This window comes from Rutidosis leptorrhynchoides, chromosome 2 (genome assembly GCF_046630445.1).
Source record: "Rutidosis leptorrhynchoides isolate AG116_Rl617_1_P2 chromosome 2, CSIRO_AGI_Rlap_v1, whole genome shotgun sequence".
Classification (NCBI taxonomy): Eukaryota; Viridiplantae; Streptophyta; class Magnoliopsida; order Asterales; family Asteraceae; genus Rutidosis; species Rutidosis leptorrhynchoides.
Genome location: NC_092334.1, coordinates 294,887,250 through 294,902,525, shown reverse-complemented (window position 1 = coordinate 294,902,525; position 15,276 = coordinate 294,887,250). Strand labels below are relative to the sequence as shown.

The window sequence follows — 15,276 nt, the reverse complement described above, 5'->3', positions numbered from 1 at the left end:
GACATAAACACGCTGGCCAGTAAACTACAAGAAAAATGGTAAAATTTTAAGTTAATTACATTTCAGTTGACCATTTCGCTTAAATCGTAAACCAAAACCGAAAAACTATCAGTTGGGTTAAAAAAATGAAAAATAGAAATGAATTGTTCGATTAACCTAATTTTAATTAGTGGGGATCTTAGGCACCTCTTTAACGATGTTTATTGGATGATTACCTCTGTTAGATTTAGGTTCAAACAGACTAAGATAACCTTAAGTTAGCCTAAAAACATCTACTCAGAATCACAAACGACCACCAAGTCAACCAGGTTTCGATATGTTGCTTGTATATACTTGCAAGAAAAAAAATCAGATACATAATAATAACGCATTCATATAAATATATAGAATATAAATGGTATAAGAATGTATGGTACAACAATTACATATAGGTTGAGAATGCCACAACGCCTATGCAAGTTTGTCATTGGCAATGTCATATATATATATATATATATATATATATATATATATATATATATATATATATATATATATATATATATATATATATGACATTGCCAATGTTTTCTATATCAAATTATATTCATATTTTATTTGTGATTATAAGTATTACATTATATTACTGGTACATATGGAGAAATCAGCAGAGGCCTCATATTTTAGAGGCAACAGCAACCTTTGATCCTGAAGAACGACCCAAATATTTACAAATGAACTCTCCCGTTTGCAAGAGCTTTTTCATATCAACATTTGTTTTGATGCCAAGCCCGTTAAGCATGTAAACAACATCTTCGGTTGCAACGTTACCCGAAGCTCCCTTAGCATATGGGCACCCTCCTAGTCCCGCTACAGAAGAATCCACAACGCTAATTCCCATCTGTCATTAATTAAAATGTTAATAATTAACTGATATTAAATTATTATGTTGGATGATTAATTATTTTTAAAAAATTATCTTACTTGGAGGGATACTAAAATGTTTGGAAGAGATTGTCCGTAAGTGTCGTGAAAGTGAACCGCTAACTTTTCAACAGGGACAACTTCCATGACTGCTTCAAGCATAGGAATTACAGTTCCTATGAAGGACCACAATCAAGTTTAAGTAAAATAATCGCATATAAGGCAACTTCAACACATTTACAGATTACTTTTGAATGGGTCGAGTCGGATCATGTAATGTAATAGGAAGTTGAAGATTACCTGGTGTACCAATCCCTGTTGTATCACCAAGTGATATTTCCATGCAACCCATCTCGTGAAGTTGTTTTGCCACATATGCAACTTTTGAGGGATCAATTGCGCCTTCAACTGGGCACCCAATCACACATGATACGTACCTGAAAACAAAACAATGCTAACACTCATCAATATACTTCGAGATTCTTGAAGATGCAATTTCAGTCCATTTGCTTAAAGCAGGTCAACTTGAGTTGTATTATATCTCTAACAAGAAACTAAACCTAAAACGGAAATGGGTCAAAACAGGTCAAATGAGTTGAAAAGCATAGTAAGTGAAAATCATATAAAGTTGTTGATCAACGAGTAAACTTCTTAATACACTAACAAACTATATAAAAATAAATAAATAAAATAAAATAAAATTCCATTTGGACCTATATAAAAAATAGCCAGTAATAAACCATTTCACCAACCAAAAGGCTTATAGCCTAGCGGTGTTCGAGGAGCCTTTCAACCAAAGAGTTTGGGGGTTCAAGTCCCGTTGTGGGCATTTTCGTGGATAGATTCGTGTTGGGCATGTGAGTTGGTGTTCTAAACAAAACCCATTTCACCAACTAATGAACCCTAAGAGTGCAATAATGAACAAGAAAATAAATTAAAAAGCAAAGTGCATACCCACGAACAGGAATGGAGAGCTTTGTCGAAGCTTGAATCACTTCACGATAACGAACAAGACTTTCTTCAATAGTACAATTAATGTTATTTTTGGAAAAGGACTCAGAAGCTGAAGCAAAAACAGCTATTTCCTTTGCTCCAGCTGCAACAGCAGCTTCAAAACCCTGTTCGATATCAGCAACATTAATTAGTTATAGTATACAACAATAAGGCTGATAAATATTTAATCTGTTTCAATATGGATGTGAAGTAGATTACACACTTTTATGTTTGGTGTCAATACAGGCAATCTTGCACCTTCCAAGTTCTTAACTGCTTCGACAACATCCCTCGCATCTGCTAGCTTTATAATAATATAATTGTATGTATTTAGATACACGTAGTAATGAGCTGATTCATGACACACACACATAATTTTTCTTTTTTAAAAAAAAAAAAAGGAGATTCAGACTACCTGCGGTACCCATTTGGGTGAAACAAAACTTGTGGCCTCAACAACAGATAACCCGCAGGAAATAAGCCGACTAATTAATTCTATCTTAACAGATGTAGGTACGATATTTTTCTCATTCTGCAACCCATCCCTTGGACCAACTTCCACTATCTTCACATAATCTGGCATACTTCGAAATAACTGGAGTTCAAGATAACATGATTAGCATATAAACATCGTCATCAAATCAAATATAACTCGAGTGTGTTGAAATTGGTGGTAGATATAAGCTGGTCAGGAGGTAAATGTCATTGTGCTATAAAGTCAAAAATGGGCAACAATGGAAGGAGGTAGTTCAAGGAGTAACGAGGCTTCCGTACTTAGTTGTCATGTAATAGTTATACATTATACATTTATGATAGCTCCTAATGTATATTTTTAACTGTTAAATTTGTGCTTCAAAGTTCAATGAATATCTAGAACTTGCCTCTTTAGGAAAAAAATATACATTTTCAATTTTAAAGTAAAGTAAATGAAAAAAAAACCCAACTTTGACATTCAAATTGCAACTAACCACCTTATTTGTTATGCCTCTCGGGCTTGTATCATTGCAATACGAGCTGTGTTGAAGGTTTGCTATGTGTCGTGTTTGACACCGATTTCCATTTACTTCAAGGTTCCTTCCTTTGCTTTCCCACACAACATCAATGTATGCATTATCTCTTGTACGGTTCGTCCAAGTGAAAGCTTCTCGCCTGTACTCTTTCAAACTTTCCCTGAAACAGATATCACATCAGCATCAAGAGCATTCTGAAAATAGGCAAAAATAGATTATGAAAATTCTGTTATTTCTAGTGCTTCTTATATATGATCTATATACAAAATTTTAATGTTTTTGTATTGATAAGACAAATGATATACAGTTTTATCAACAATACGCACTTGTAGCTATTAGACGATCCACAAGTCATTCCATCAATCCAGCAATAACCCAATCCATTGTCATCTCCACTAGTACTGCAACGTTTTGATGAAAACCTTCGTGAAAAATCGATGTCACTTAAGCTTGGCAATTTGTCCAAACCAATAGGCTCCTCCAAACTCGACATTTTCAGCAGCAGGGAGTAACAACACTGCAATATAAATATATAAACATAACATAATATTAGTAAGCCTTCTACCTATATAGTTAACTACAAAATATACAACTAGCAAATTAAGTAGCAGAGTAACATCCAGAAACCTAAATTTTCAGAGAAAACGAACACTTCAAGCTTTTTTCCTTAATCGAAAACTTATCTCATAAATAGCATTTTCATGTCAAAAGTTACTAAAAATTCAATTAATGACAATTTTTGCAAATTATAAGTATTCTAACATAAAATCCCTAATTAAGACACATACATCTAACAACAGAGCTGTAGCATCTAAAAGTTAGCAGAAAATTAACATGTATTTGCATATGTACATGAATACAGAAAATCAGAAATCACAGAGACCTTAATTCACAAATGACAGTACTCAAAACTGAAATCAAATCTAATTAAACACTTGTTGGTTGACCTCGTAAAACAAATAAACTAATTATTAAACCCAATTTCACAGATCCACAACTCAGTTTCAGAAATGACGTAAGAAAGAAATTAAGCATCATCACCTTGCTCTAGGACCCGAAATCAATCAATCAATCAAAATTAAAGTAAACGTAAATTAGACGAAAAAAAAAAAAGTCAAGGAATTAAAAGGATTATTATACCTAAAGTTTAATTTGTGCAATATGAATTGGTCGTACAGATGGAAGGTAGTTTTCAGTTGGAAGTTGGTCGATTTCTTCTCCTAACTCACTTCATTTTATATCAAAAAATTTCAATTTTTAATTCATTTATTGTCTACAAGAGGTGTCCCACTATTCATTTCTAGATCCATTTTTCATTCACATTTATTTTATTATATTTTAATTTAATATATTTTTATTATTAATAGTTGTTTCTTTATAAATTAATAAAAATAAATAAACAAGATAAAATTTATACTCAGTAATAAATTTCATAGATTAGTTAATTATGTAAAAAAACAAACAAAATAAATATAAAAAAGTAATACAGTACGAATACATTGAAACTTATTCTCTCCGTTTCATATTAATAGTCAACAGACAAAAAAATACACAGTTTAAGAAAATGTTATAAAAGTATTATACTTTCTGTTTAATTTCTATTTTTACCTTTACATTTTATTTCTACTTTAATCATATCCACATACATTAAGGGTATAATAGAACTTAATTTTTTTATTCTTTTTATTTATGAAAGTAAACTATTAATTTGAAATATTCTAAAATGAAATACTGGATTATTAAAATGAGACGGAAGGAGTATAAAATATCAACACTTATACATACAGCATGAAAACTTGTACATTTGTCTCTCCCTTTTTACATCTTCTTCTTCCTTCTTTTTCACTACCAAAAGACAAGTCCTTCATGTTTGTATCAAATAGCATGGTAAACCTTTATCTTTTTTTTCGACGTAGATAACAACTCAACCACTAACATCCGTTGGTTTTTAGACGTTAAGCACGCTCACATAACCAGTACGTGAGGGCAATTTAGTCAACTACTATTTTTCTTTGCACTAAAGATGATCATAAGCAGAGTACTTGGGAAGATGAACAATCTGCGAAAACAAAATTAGTACAAAATATTTGTGCAAGTTGATTCAACAACCTTTCTGCATCTTCCTTGAACAATTTCCATTTGATAACAATCTTCAAAAACTCCTTGAAATTTCCATAAATTGTAAGAACAGAAATAACATGAAAGTTATGAATTCAATATTCGATATCGAGATTTAGTTAGTTTATGATGATGAAACCTTCACAAAATATCTTCCAATTCGCAATCCTAACACTCATATACAAGTTTTAGATCCTGAAACCACTTTAATCGATCCAATTCAAATATAGGTCAAACTACATGATAAACTTTGATGAAGAATTTGTACGTCTTTTGTTGTTATTATTCCGAACTAATGGTTTACTAGGCTCAAATAAGATAACGTATACAAATTTGATCACAAATTGAACTAAGAAACTCTCACTCTCCAATTCGTTTGCGATTTCGTGACCGCAATAGTGAATGATGAAGAACAGCTGAAGAGAACTTCATTTAGAATAATTTTGTGTTGATTTTTATTCAATCCGAACTTAATCGAGTACCTACATAACAATCGGGAATTAAATATTCAACTGATTTGGTAGATCTGTGATGTTCGATGGTGATAAGAAACTGAGATGAAGATGAGTGTTGATTGAATGATGAAGATAAAGACGATGAAGGTGATGATGTGTGAGTTTTGATTGTTGAACGATGATAGATTTATTTGTTTTTATTTCTAAGATCTGAAATACGAACTCTGGATGAAAATTTGGGTCTGTGAAAATTTTGTTAGTGAAAAATAATTCTGAAATTTGAGATGAATTCGTAAGATATCAGAAATATTTCTGTGTTTTTGTTTTTGAGTTTTTATATTATATTAGATATTAGATAGATGAAGATGATAAACTACACACCTCAATAAATTTCCCTCACATGCTTGGCATGTGAGCGTGCTTAACGTCTAAAAACTAACGGACGTTAGTGATTGGGTGATCCATGTTGAAAGTTGATAGTTGAAGGCCATCTACGTCGAAAAAAAGATAAAGATTTATCATGCTATTTGATACAAACGTGAAGGACCATCAGCGCAATTTTGTCCTACCAAAAATCCCTCTCACAAAGTCATATGTAGCCAACCAAGTATCCACGTATTATTTTGGTACGTCACATAGATGTTTCTTTATACTTTTTTCTTCATTGAACATCAGTTCGAGATCATCTAGGGGGGACTAAACCACCCACGCGTTCATCTCCCGCAGTTGCATAACATGTCCCCAACTGATGTCCAAGAGGAAACCCGATCCAATCCGAGAGCATGTGATATTGCTCTAAATTATACATGTTTATCTCGCAATATCTTCCTCACTTTACTCGGTTTTTGATGATTATGGAGTCTATTTGATATGCTTATGAGCTAAATGGCAATTTGGGGGCTAAAAGCTTGATTTGATGTAAAATTGACCAAGTCTTGATCAAAAGTGGCAAAGAAATTGAAAAGTGCAGGATTCAGCTCTAGAAGTTACGCTCCTACAACAAAAGCGCCGCTCCTTATGGACAAAAGCGCCGCACCTCATCTAAAATCGATGTTCTTGTACACGTTTTTGCACCATTTTCCACCAGTAGCCAGAAGCGTCGTTCCTCATTGCCAAAAGCGCCGCTCCTATCCACCAAAAGCGCTGCTCCTAATCACAAAAGTGACGCTCCCGAAGATAGCCAAAAGTGCCGCTCCTAAGCCAAAAGCGGCGTTCCTGACGCTGATCATCCCAGAATTCTCAACACTATAAAAGGAAAGAGATGAGGCCATTTTTGAGAGAGCTCCAATTCTAAGTCCGATTTTCACCTACAAAACCCTAATTTCATCATCCATTGGAGTTTAAAGGTGAATTGAAGGAAGCAAGCTCAAGTTCTATCATAGATTAGCTCTAGATCTTCATCATCTTTGTATTTGAGTTGTAATCTCTACTTTTCTTACTCTATTTTGAATCATTTGCTTGTAATAACTTAAGTTGATGATTATTTGTGTTTCTATGCTTAATATTAGTGTAATCTTAGCCGTGATTGGCTAAATCTCTTGTGTTTGCGTATCTATGAATCTCTAATGCAAAGATTTGCCCCTAAATCAATTTAATGATGTTGTTTGAATGAAATACATGATCAAGTGTTATTGTGTTAGCTACAGATCCATTGCTATGCATTTATTTTAGGCTTTACTTTGATTACATAGGTTGAGTAGCTCTCTTAATGATTTGAGAAGTGAATCAATTTGTGATTCAACGCCTTGAGTGATCTAGACAAGTAGATTAGGGATTTCAAGTGATTATGTTCTTGATCTAAGTTGGTTTTCAATTGGCCTTTAGTCAACATAGTGGTGTTCGATTATCTTAAGTGATTTCGATAGTTGAAGAGTTCTAAGTGATTTCAACCCAAGCATAATCTCAATAACCATTCATGCATAACTTGATTTTAGAATGCAATGCTTATGTGAATTCGCAAAGTGTTATTTGATTAAGGTTTGTTAGTAATGCTCGCCGCTGGTGCACCTCTCCTAACTATTGCCCATTTATTCTGGAATAATCTTTTTAGGAGGGACAATTTTACATATTTCTGCCAAATCCTTCTAAACATTTAATAGTTCAACAACTAGTGCGATAGCAATTTGGGTAAAACAGGAATCTAAGCATAGTGAGGATTAGATAAGTGAACACTACTTAGTTAGTTGATGTAACTTCTCAATATTTTGTTACTTGCTACTTGCAACTAGTTTTAATTGTTAAGTTTAAGTTTATTTATGTGTGCATGTTTAGTTGTTAATTAAAATCAATCAACCCCCCCTAATCAAACAAATCTTAGGATAATTAATAGTTTCAATTATTCTACTTACACCGCTCTCTTGGGACGAACTTGAAAAGAATACTTACATTGAAGTGCTATAATAACCGGGTTCTAACTACTCGTTAGTTGTGTGTGCTTGTTTGTAGTGTTTGATTCTTGTATAAATTTAGAGGGTAATGATGTATTGTTACGCATAAATCATCAATTTCTTGGCGCCGCTGCCGGGGAGCGGTTAGCTAGTGGGATATTTGATTTAAGCTTTTAATCGTTCGATCATTTTTTAAGGGTTCACCCTTACAAAAGTTACTTTTCTTGTTTTTACATTTTTTATTTTGTATTTGGAAAACCGCTTGTGTTTGTGTTGTGATTGAAGGATAGGTGCCTTTCGTGTATGAAAAGGAGATCCCAAAAGGATCAAGAGTTTACACATCCATTCTCCGATCATGAAAAACGCGTGCACGGGGTTTATAAGTGTAGAAAAGAACGGGTATTAAGGAAAAATTTTAAGGTTTTGCCATTTTGTTTAAAAGACGTGGATCCAAACAGTCAACCAAATCACAATGAAGAGGGTGATCCAATCAACCAAGGTCCACCGGTTGATCAAGAGCAACTAAATGATCCAAATGATACACCGATGTGGAACGCTAGATTGGTGGCACCAACGGTGATAGCTCCAGCTATTAAAAAACCACCAATTAGAGTTGATAATTGGAAGATTGAGGGTAACTTTTTCACGATGATCAAAGATATGTTTTTCCATTGGTTAATAGAAGAAAACCCTTTCGAGCATATTCAACACTTTAACGATATTTGTGATCTCTACAAAACCAAAGATGCCACCGATGACGCTTTTAAGTTAAGGGCATTCCCCTTTACACTTCAAGGAGATGCAAAAGTTTGGATACGGAATTTGCCACCCGATTATATTAGGACTTTTCAAGATTTAACCAATGAGTTCATCTATCACTTTTTTCCACCATCATAGGTAGAACGTCTTTCTAATGGAAATCAATGGATTCACCCAACAGGGTGATGAAACTTGTATGATGCGTGGGTACGATTCAAGAAGATGCTAAGAGCTTGCCCACCGCATGGTTTGACTAAGAAGGAGTACATCAACAGGTTCTACCGGGGTACTAATGCTTTGACTAAGCAGTATATTGATTCATCTTTGGGGGGAGTAATTATGTATAAATTGCCAAACGCGGCCGAAACTTTGCTAGAGGACATCACGGTGAGATTTGACAAGGAAAAGTGTAGCACAAGTAGAGAGCGATAATGGGCAAGTCACGCTTGCAAGCTTAAATAATCAATTTCAAATGTATGGGAAAGAGTTGAAAAAGCTACAACAATCGGTCGTCGTGATGCAAGTAGGTTATCAAAGGTGCGAAGGGCCACATCTCACCAAGAACTGTCCCCAAATTAGTCATTGCAACCATATTGATCTAGATAACATTCCCATGAATTCGGATGCTCATGTCAATTACGTGAGCAATCAAAACCATCAACGGGGTGGAACATCAAACCAAGGCTACTACAATCCTAACCAAAAGCAAGTTTCGTTCAACAATCAAACCAATACACCACCCGAATTTACAAAACAAAACCAAAACCAAAGCCGAAACTAAAGTTACAACAACAACTATAACCAAAACCGAAACAACATCTTCCAATACCAAAACCAACAACCTTACAACAACCAACCTTTCAATAACCAATCCAATTCAAATTTTCAAAACAACCAAGGTTATAGTCAACCACAAAATAATCAAGATTACAATCAACAACCTCAACAAAATACTCTACAATCCCAATCTTCGAAGAGTTTGGAGAAAATGATGCAAAGTTATATAAAGAAGGCAGAAACAACCGAAGCATTCTTGTTGAAGGAGAATGAGTTCTTAAAGCAACAATTGAAACACCAAAAAGCTTCATTTCAAAATCTTGAGAGCATCGTGGGGAGACTTTCCAACCAAGTTGCCGAAAGACCACAAGGAACCTTACCATCCAACACACAAGTCAACCCGAACAACAATTACAACAATAATCGACAATTAAACCAAAATCAATAAAACAACAACACAAGAACCATCCCTATTGAGAACGTTAACCAAATTGAGTTTGTCAATGCCATTTCAACAAGAAGCGGTTTCACTTATGAAGAACCACAAATCCCAACAATTCCAACCCAAACACCAAACCCTATTGCACCTACTTCATAAACCGTTGAGAATTAATCAAGTGTTAATGGGGATTCGCAGAAGCAAGGGTTAAAAGGAGTGAACCACCGAAGGTTAAGGGTAAAAAGAATGAAGAAGCGCCTTTGAGGAAGTACAAGGAACCGATTCCATATTCGCAAGCTTTGAGGAAGGAAAAAGTTGAAACGCAACGGAAGGACTTCATGAAAGTGATGAAACAAGTTCATGTCAACATACCGCTCATCCAAGTGCTTAAGGGTATGCCTAATTATGGGAAGTTCATTAAAAATCTTTTATCTTCAAAAGGCAAATATAAGGAGGTGTCGTCTACATTTCTCGTAGAGGAATGTTCGGCTATCTTGCAAAAACAAAAGATGCCTCCCAAATTGGGTGATCCAGGTCGTTTTGTAATCCCATGCAATATGGGCGGGTCGATGCACTTGTCTAATTGGGGGCTAGTGTAAATCTTATGCCCTATTCAATATATAAAAAGTTAAATCTTGGGGAACTAAAACTGACCCGGATAGTTTTTAAAATGGGAAACCAAACATTTGATACACCAATCGGCATAGCCGAAGACCTTATGGTCAAAGTTGGTAAATTGACCTTTTCGGCCGATTTCGTGATCCTCGAAATGCTCGAGGATGAACATGTCTCAATAATTTTGGGACGACCTTTTCTAAACACCGCCGATACAATTATTTTCGTGCAACAAAACAAAATAAGTATCGGGGTAAAAGATGAAAGACTTGATTTTTATGTGCGTGAAGATGACAATAAACAAAATTTGTCAAATATTGAGTCTTTTAGTCAAATCGAGGTCATGAATTTGTGTGAAGAAAATGACTTTAAAGCTTTATTAGCGGTTGACACTCCGGATGTTGACCAATTTGATAAAAATGAGGATTTTGATGTTGATAAAGAGTTTGAATTGTTTATGAAATCTTGCGATGAAAACGGTTTTGAAAACGCTTGTGAAGGTATTATTGATGGGAAACTTTATGAAAATGCTTTAAGTGACCCCAAAACGGTCAAGGGAATGAATTTGGACCTAAATGTAGGGGGATGTTGTTGGTGAAAACGTCTTGTTGGACCCAATTGTGGAAAATGTTGTTGAGAAGGTGGTTAAACCCACCCAAGTGCTTAAAAAAGGTGAGAAATTTGTTTTCGAAAAGGTTAAAAAGAAATCATTGCAAAAACTGGTTTTAAAGGAAAAAATCAATGTTGATACTCACTATGCGAAACACCAAAGGTTCAAACCGGATGGCAAAGTCTTATTATTTAATCCCAATCTTAAAAAATCACCCGGTCGATCTAAGTCAAGATGGCATGAGCCATTTGTTGTTAAAAACATACTTGAAAACGGATTTGTTGAGTTGATTGGAAAGGGCAACCCATTTAAAGTTCACGGGGATCATTTGAAACTTTTTAAAGATGAAGTTGTGATGACCCGGGAATTTCCGACCAAATTTAAACCTAATCTTTATATAATCCCGACATGATAAGCAAAATCTGTAATATTAAGTCTCAAAAGTTTTGGAAACTATATCCATGAAATCATTTAACCTTTAGACTGTTCCCGACGATTCACGAACAATTGTATGTAAGTAAATGTGTACATATAATAATATAACAAAAGTATATATATAATAGTTAGAAATAATAAAATATAACCGAAATATTAGAATCTAGTATGTAAAAATAATATACAAGATAAATATGGTCTATGTATAATTATTATTAGTTGTAACATATATATGTATAAATAATAAATATGTAATTAAAGTTAATATATATAATATATTACACAAGTAATGGTACTGATATATAATACAAATATAAATATAGTTTATATAATAATATTGTTACTACTTCCAATATTAATATCAATGTGAGTGTTATGAATAATCTATAAATATAAACTTAGTAAATATAGATTGATAATGTATTATTATTATTAATATATTTGTTATTATTAATAATATTAGTATTATTAATATTATTGTAATGCTATTATTATAAAAAAAATTTTAACATTAAGTGTATTATTATTAAAGTTATATTTATTAGTAAGATTAATTATAATCTATAAAATAAATAAATATAAGAGATGTATAAATATAGATATATATAAAAAATAAATAGATAAATACAAATACATATAAAAAAATGCTATATATACCGATAATTACATTAGGAAATCAGTATTTATTATTATTATTATTATTATTATTATTATTATTATTATTATTATTATTATTATTATTACACTTATTTATTTAATAATAATAATTATATTATAAACGTATTTATATCAAAAGGAGAATCATAATCAGATTCAAGTAGTAATCAATCTGTTTATGATTTTGATTCTGTCCCTACAACTAGTACAAAGCACGAATTTAAAACTTCAGTACCATTCAAAATCAGTTGAGAGTCATTTTCTACTTTTATTTTTTTTTAACTCTTCTGATGGAATCGAATATTATTGTTGAACCTTAATCTATATTTAACAAGGGAATTGATCACTGTTATGGGTAAAAGTCATTCAGTTCTTACATCATCTTTATCAGTTATCAATTTCATTTAACTCAAACGATTGAATTTAAAACATAATAATAAAACCGCAGCTCATTATGCTCTGTCGTGTTTAAAATTTTGAAAAAGTCGAATTCAAACCTTATTTCAAAAAGTAAGAATGCAATTTGGTTAGGATTAGTTATTATAAACTATCTGCAAAAGATCTTTCTTCAAATCTTTCTATCAATCTTTAATTTTGGAGTCAAAGTAAATCTTCAAAAAAGTCAAAGACTTTGTTCATAGTAAAATCCGGATTTATGTTGATGATTTGAATTCAATTGATCACGGATAAAGTTTCTAGGAGGGATTTCAATCAATTTTCATTTAGGAATCATAGTCTCAAACCATTCCAATTTCAAAATCATTAATTATGTTCTTCATTTACAAACAGCGACGACCAGCATAATATTTTTTTTATTTTATTTACTTCTTTTTCTGTATCAAATTAATTAGATGAATCTTTAAACGTTTTTTTTATAAACTATAAATTCATTGATAACTTACTGATAACTGATCGAACCTGGGTTGGTCTGGTATTGAGCAAAGGGAAGAAGATGAATCAGAATAGAATAATGTTAAATAAATTCGGGGATGGGAATTAAACAGAAAAGTACGGGCAGAGCAATGGTTAAGAGGGGTGTCGAGCTAGCGGAAGGTCACGGGTTCGAGTCCCGGCTTGGAAAACTTGTTATCTTTTTTGAGCCCTTAAGGTAGAAATCATTTGTAATATTATTTTTATTATTATTATTATTATTATTATTATTATTATTATTATTATTATTATTATTATTATTATTATTATTATTATTATTATTATTATTATTATTATTGTTAGAATAAATCATGTTGTTATAATATTATGTTACTTGTGTAAAATTAAGAGATAGAATTATTATTATTATCAAAATGATTAGTATTAGTATTATTATTATTATTATTATTATTATTGGTAATAACATTATTATTAGTTTTGTTGTTAACACAAGTAGTAAATATTATTTTTATTTATATTAGGATTATAACTACAAAAATGAATAATTATTATTATTAATGATAAGTTAAGTAATATTATAACTATCATATTACAATTTATTATTATTAATATAATCATTAAATGTTAATATTATCATTACTACTACTAATATTAAAATAGGTATTGATATAATTATAATTATTATTATTACCATTATTATGAAAATAATAAAAGTTATTATTATAAATATTGGCATCATTTTTGTAAATACTAAAATTATTGTTATCAACATTTTTTTTATTCTTATAACTACTATTACTAATATACAAATGATATATAAATATAATATATATATATATATATATATATATATATATATATATATATATATATATATATATATATATATATATATATATATATATATATAAAATAAAGATATAACTAATACATATAACATAACGAAAATTAATATTTTTATATATACAAAAGGAGTATATGAAACATATATATATTATTAATATAAAATGAAGATAACTAATAAATTTATATATACACTGTTCGATCTTCATTATGTATAATAATAAATATACAAATGATATAGGTTCGTGAATCCAAGGTTAACCCTACAATTGTTCAATGTCGTCATATGTATTTTTACTACAAAATACATTAAGTGAGTTTCATTTGCTCCCTTTTACTCATTACATTTTTGGGCTGAGAATACATGCAAATGCTTTAATAACTGTTTTACAATATTTATATGCGTGAGTTTCATTTGCCTTTTTACCCTTTATATTTTTGGGCTGAGAATACATGCGCAATATTTATAAATGTTTTACAAAATAGACACAAGTACGTGAAACTACATTCTATGGTTGAATTATCGAAATCGAATATGCCCCTTTTAATTAAGTCTGGTAATCTAAGAATTAGGGAACAGACACCCTAATTGACTCGAATTCTAAAGATAGATCTATCGGGCCCAACGAGCCCCATCCAAAGTACCAGATGCTTTAGTACTTCGAAATTTATATCATGTCCGAAGGAGGATCCCGGAATGATGGGGATATTCTTATATGCATATTGTGAATGTCGGTTACCAGGTGTTAAATCCATATGAATGATATTTTTGTCTCTATGCATGGGACGTATGTTTGCGAGAAATGGAAATATGAAATCTTGTGGTCTATTAAAATGATGAAAATGATTATTTATGTTAAACTAATGAACTCACCAACCTTTTGGTTGACACTTTAAAGCACGTTTATTCTCAGGTATGAAAGAAATCTTGCGCTGTGCATTTGCTCATTTTAGAGATATTACTTGGAGTCATTCATGACATATTTCAAAAGACGTTGCATTTTCATCAAGATCATTATTAAGTCAATTATAGTTGGATGTAATATGAAATGGTATGCATGTTGTCAACTTTCAATGAAATGAAAGTTTGACTTTTAAAAATGAAAGCAATGTTTGTAAAATGTATCATATAGAGGTCAAGTACCTCGCGATGTAACCAACTATTGTGAATCGTTTATAATCGATGTGGATTTCGTCCGGATGGATTAGGACGGGGCATTTCAGTTGGTATCAGAGCGTTGGTCTTAGCGAACCAGGTCTGCATTAGTGTGTCTAACTGATAAGTCATTAGGATGCATTAGCGATTCTGGACTTTGACCGTGTCTGCATGTCATAAGTTTTGCTTATCATTCGAAACTTACCGGCTTATCATTCTTAGAGAATC

The 15,276-nt window shown here is 31.8% G+C and overlaps 1 protein-coding gene across 3 annotated transcripts; it reads right to left on the bottom strand.

Moving 5' to 3' along the window:
- Nucleotides 1–353: 353 nt before the first annotated feature.
- On the bottom strand, nucleotides 354–4,208 carry LOC139891810 (uncharacterized). Of its 3 annotated transcripts, none has more exons than XM_071874809.1 (9): nucleotides 4,083–4,208; nucleotides 3,233–3,423; nucleotides 2,865–3,066; nucleotides 2,312–2,491; nucleotides 2,120–2,200; nucleotides 1,858–2,021; nucleotides 1,204–1,340; nucleotides 964–1,079; nucleotides 354–880 (listed from the first exon to the last, which is right to left on the bottom strand). In XM_071874809.1, exons 2-9 carry the CDS (start codon nucleotides 3,397–3,399, stop codon nucleotides 656–658), a joined length of 1,272 nt encoding a protein of 423 aa, XP_071730910.1. In that variant the 5' UTR covers nucleotides 3,400–3,423; nucleotides 4,083–4,208; the 3' UTR covers nucleotides 354–655. The 3 variants fall into 3 exon arrangements, with proteins under 3 accessions (XP_071730910.1, XP_071730909.1, XP_071730911.1); XM_071874808.1 differs by lacking the exon at nucleotides 4,083–4,208 and adding an exon at nucleotides 4,047–4,077; XM_071874810.1 differs by lacking the exon at nucleotides 4,083–4,208 and adding an exon at nucleotides 4,047–4,077 and having other exon boundaries at nucleotides 2,868–3,066.
- Between the last annotated feature and the right edge of the window lie 11,068 nt (nucleotides 4,209–15,276).

Excerpts from the sequence above, each read along its gene's own strand:
- LOC139891810 (XM_071874809.1), bottom strand. The coding sequence starts at position 3,399 with ATGTCGAGTTTGGAGGAGCCTATTGGTTTGGACAAATTGCCAAGCTTA. Across the intron at positions 3,067-3,232 it reads GGATCGTCTAATAGCTACAA|GGAAAGTTTGAAAGAGTACA; the intron begins GTGCGTATTGTT and ends TATCTGTTTCAG. Across the intron at positions 1,080-1,203 it reads AACAGGGATTGGTACACCAG|GAACTGTAATTCCTATGCTT; the intron begins GTAATCTTCAAC and ends GGTCCTTCATAG.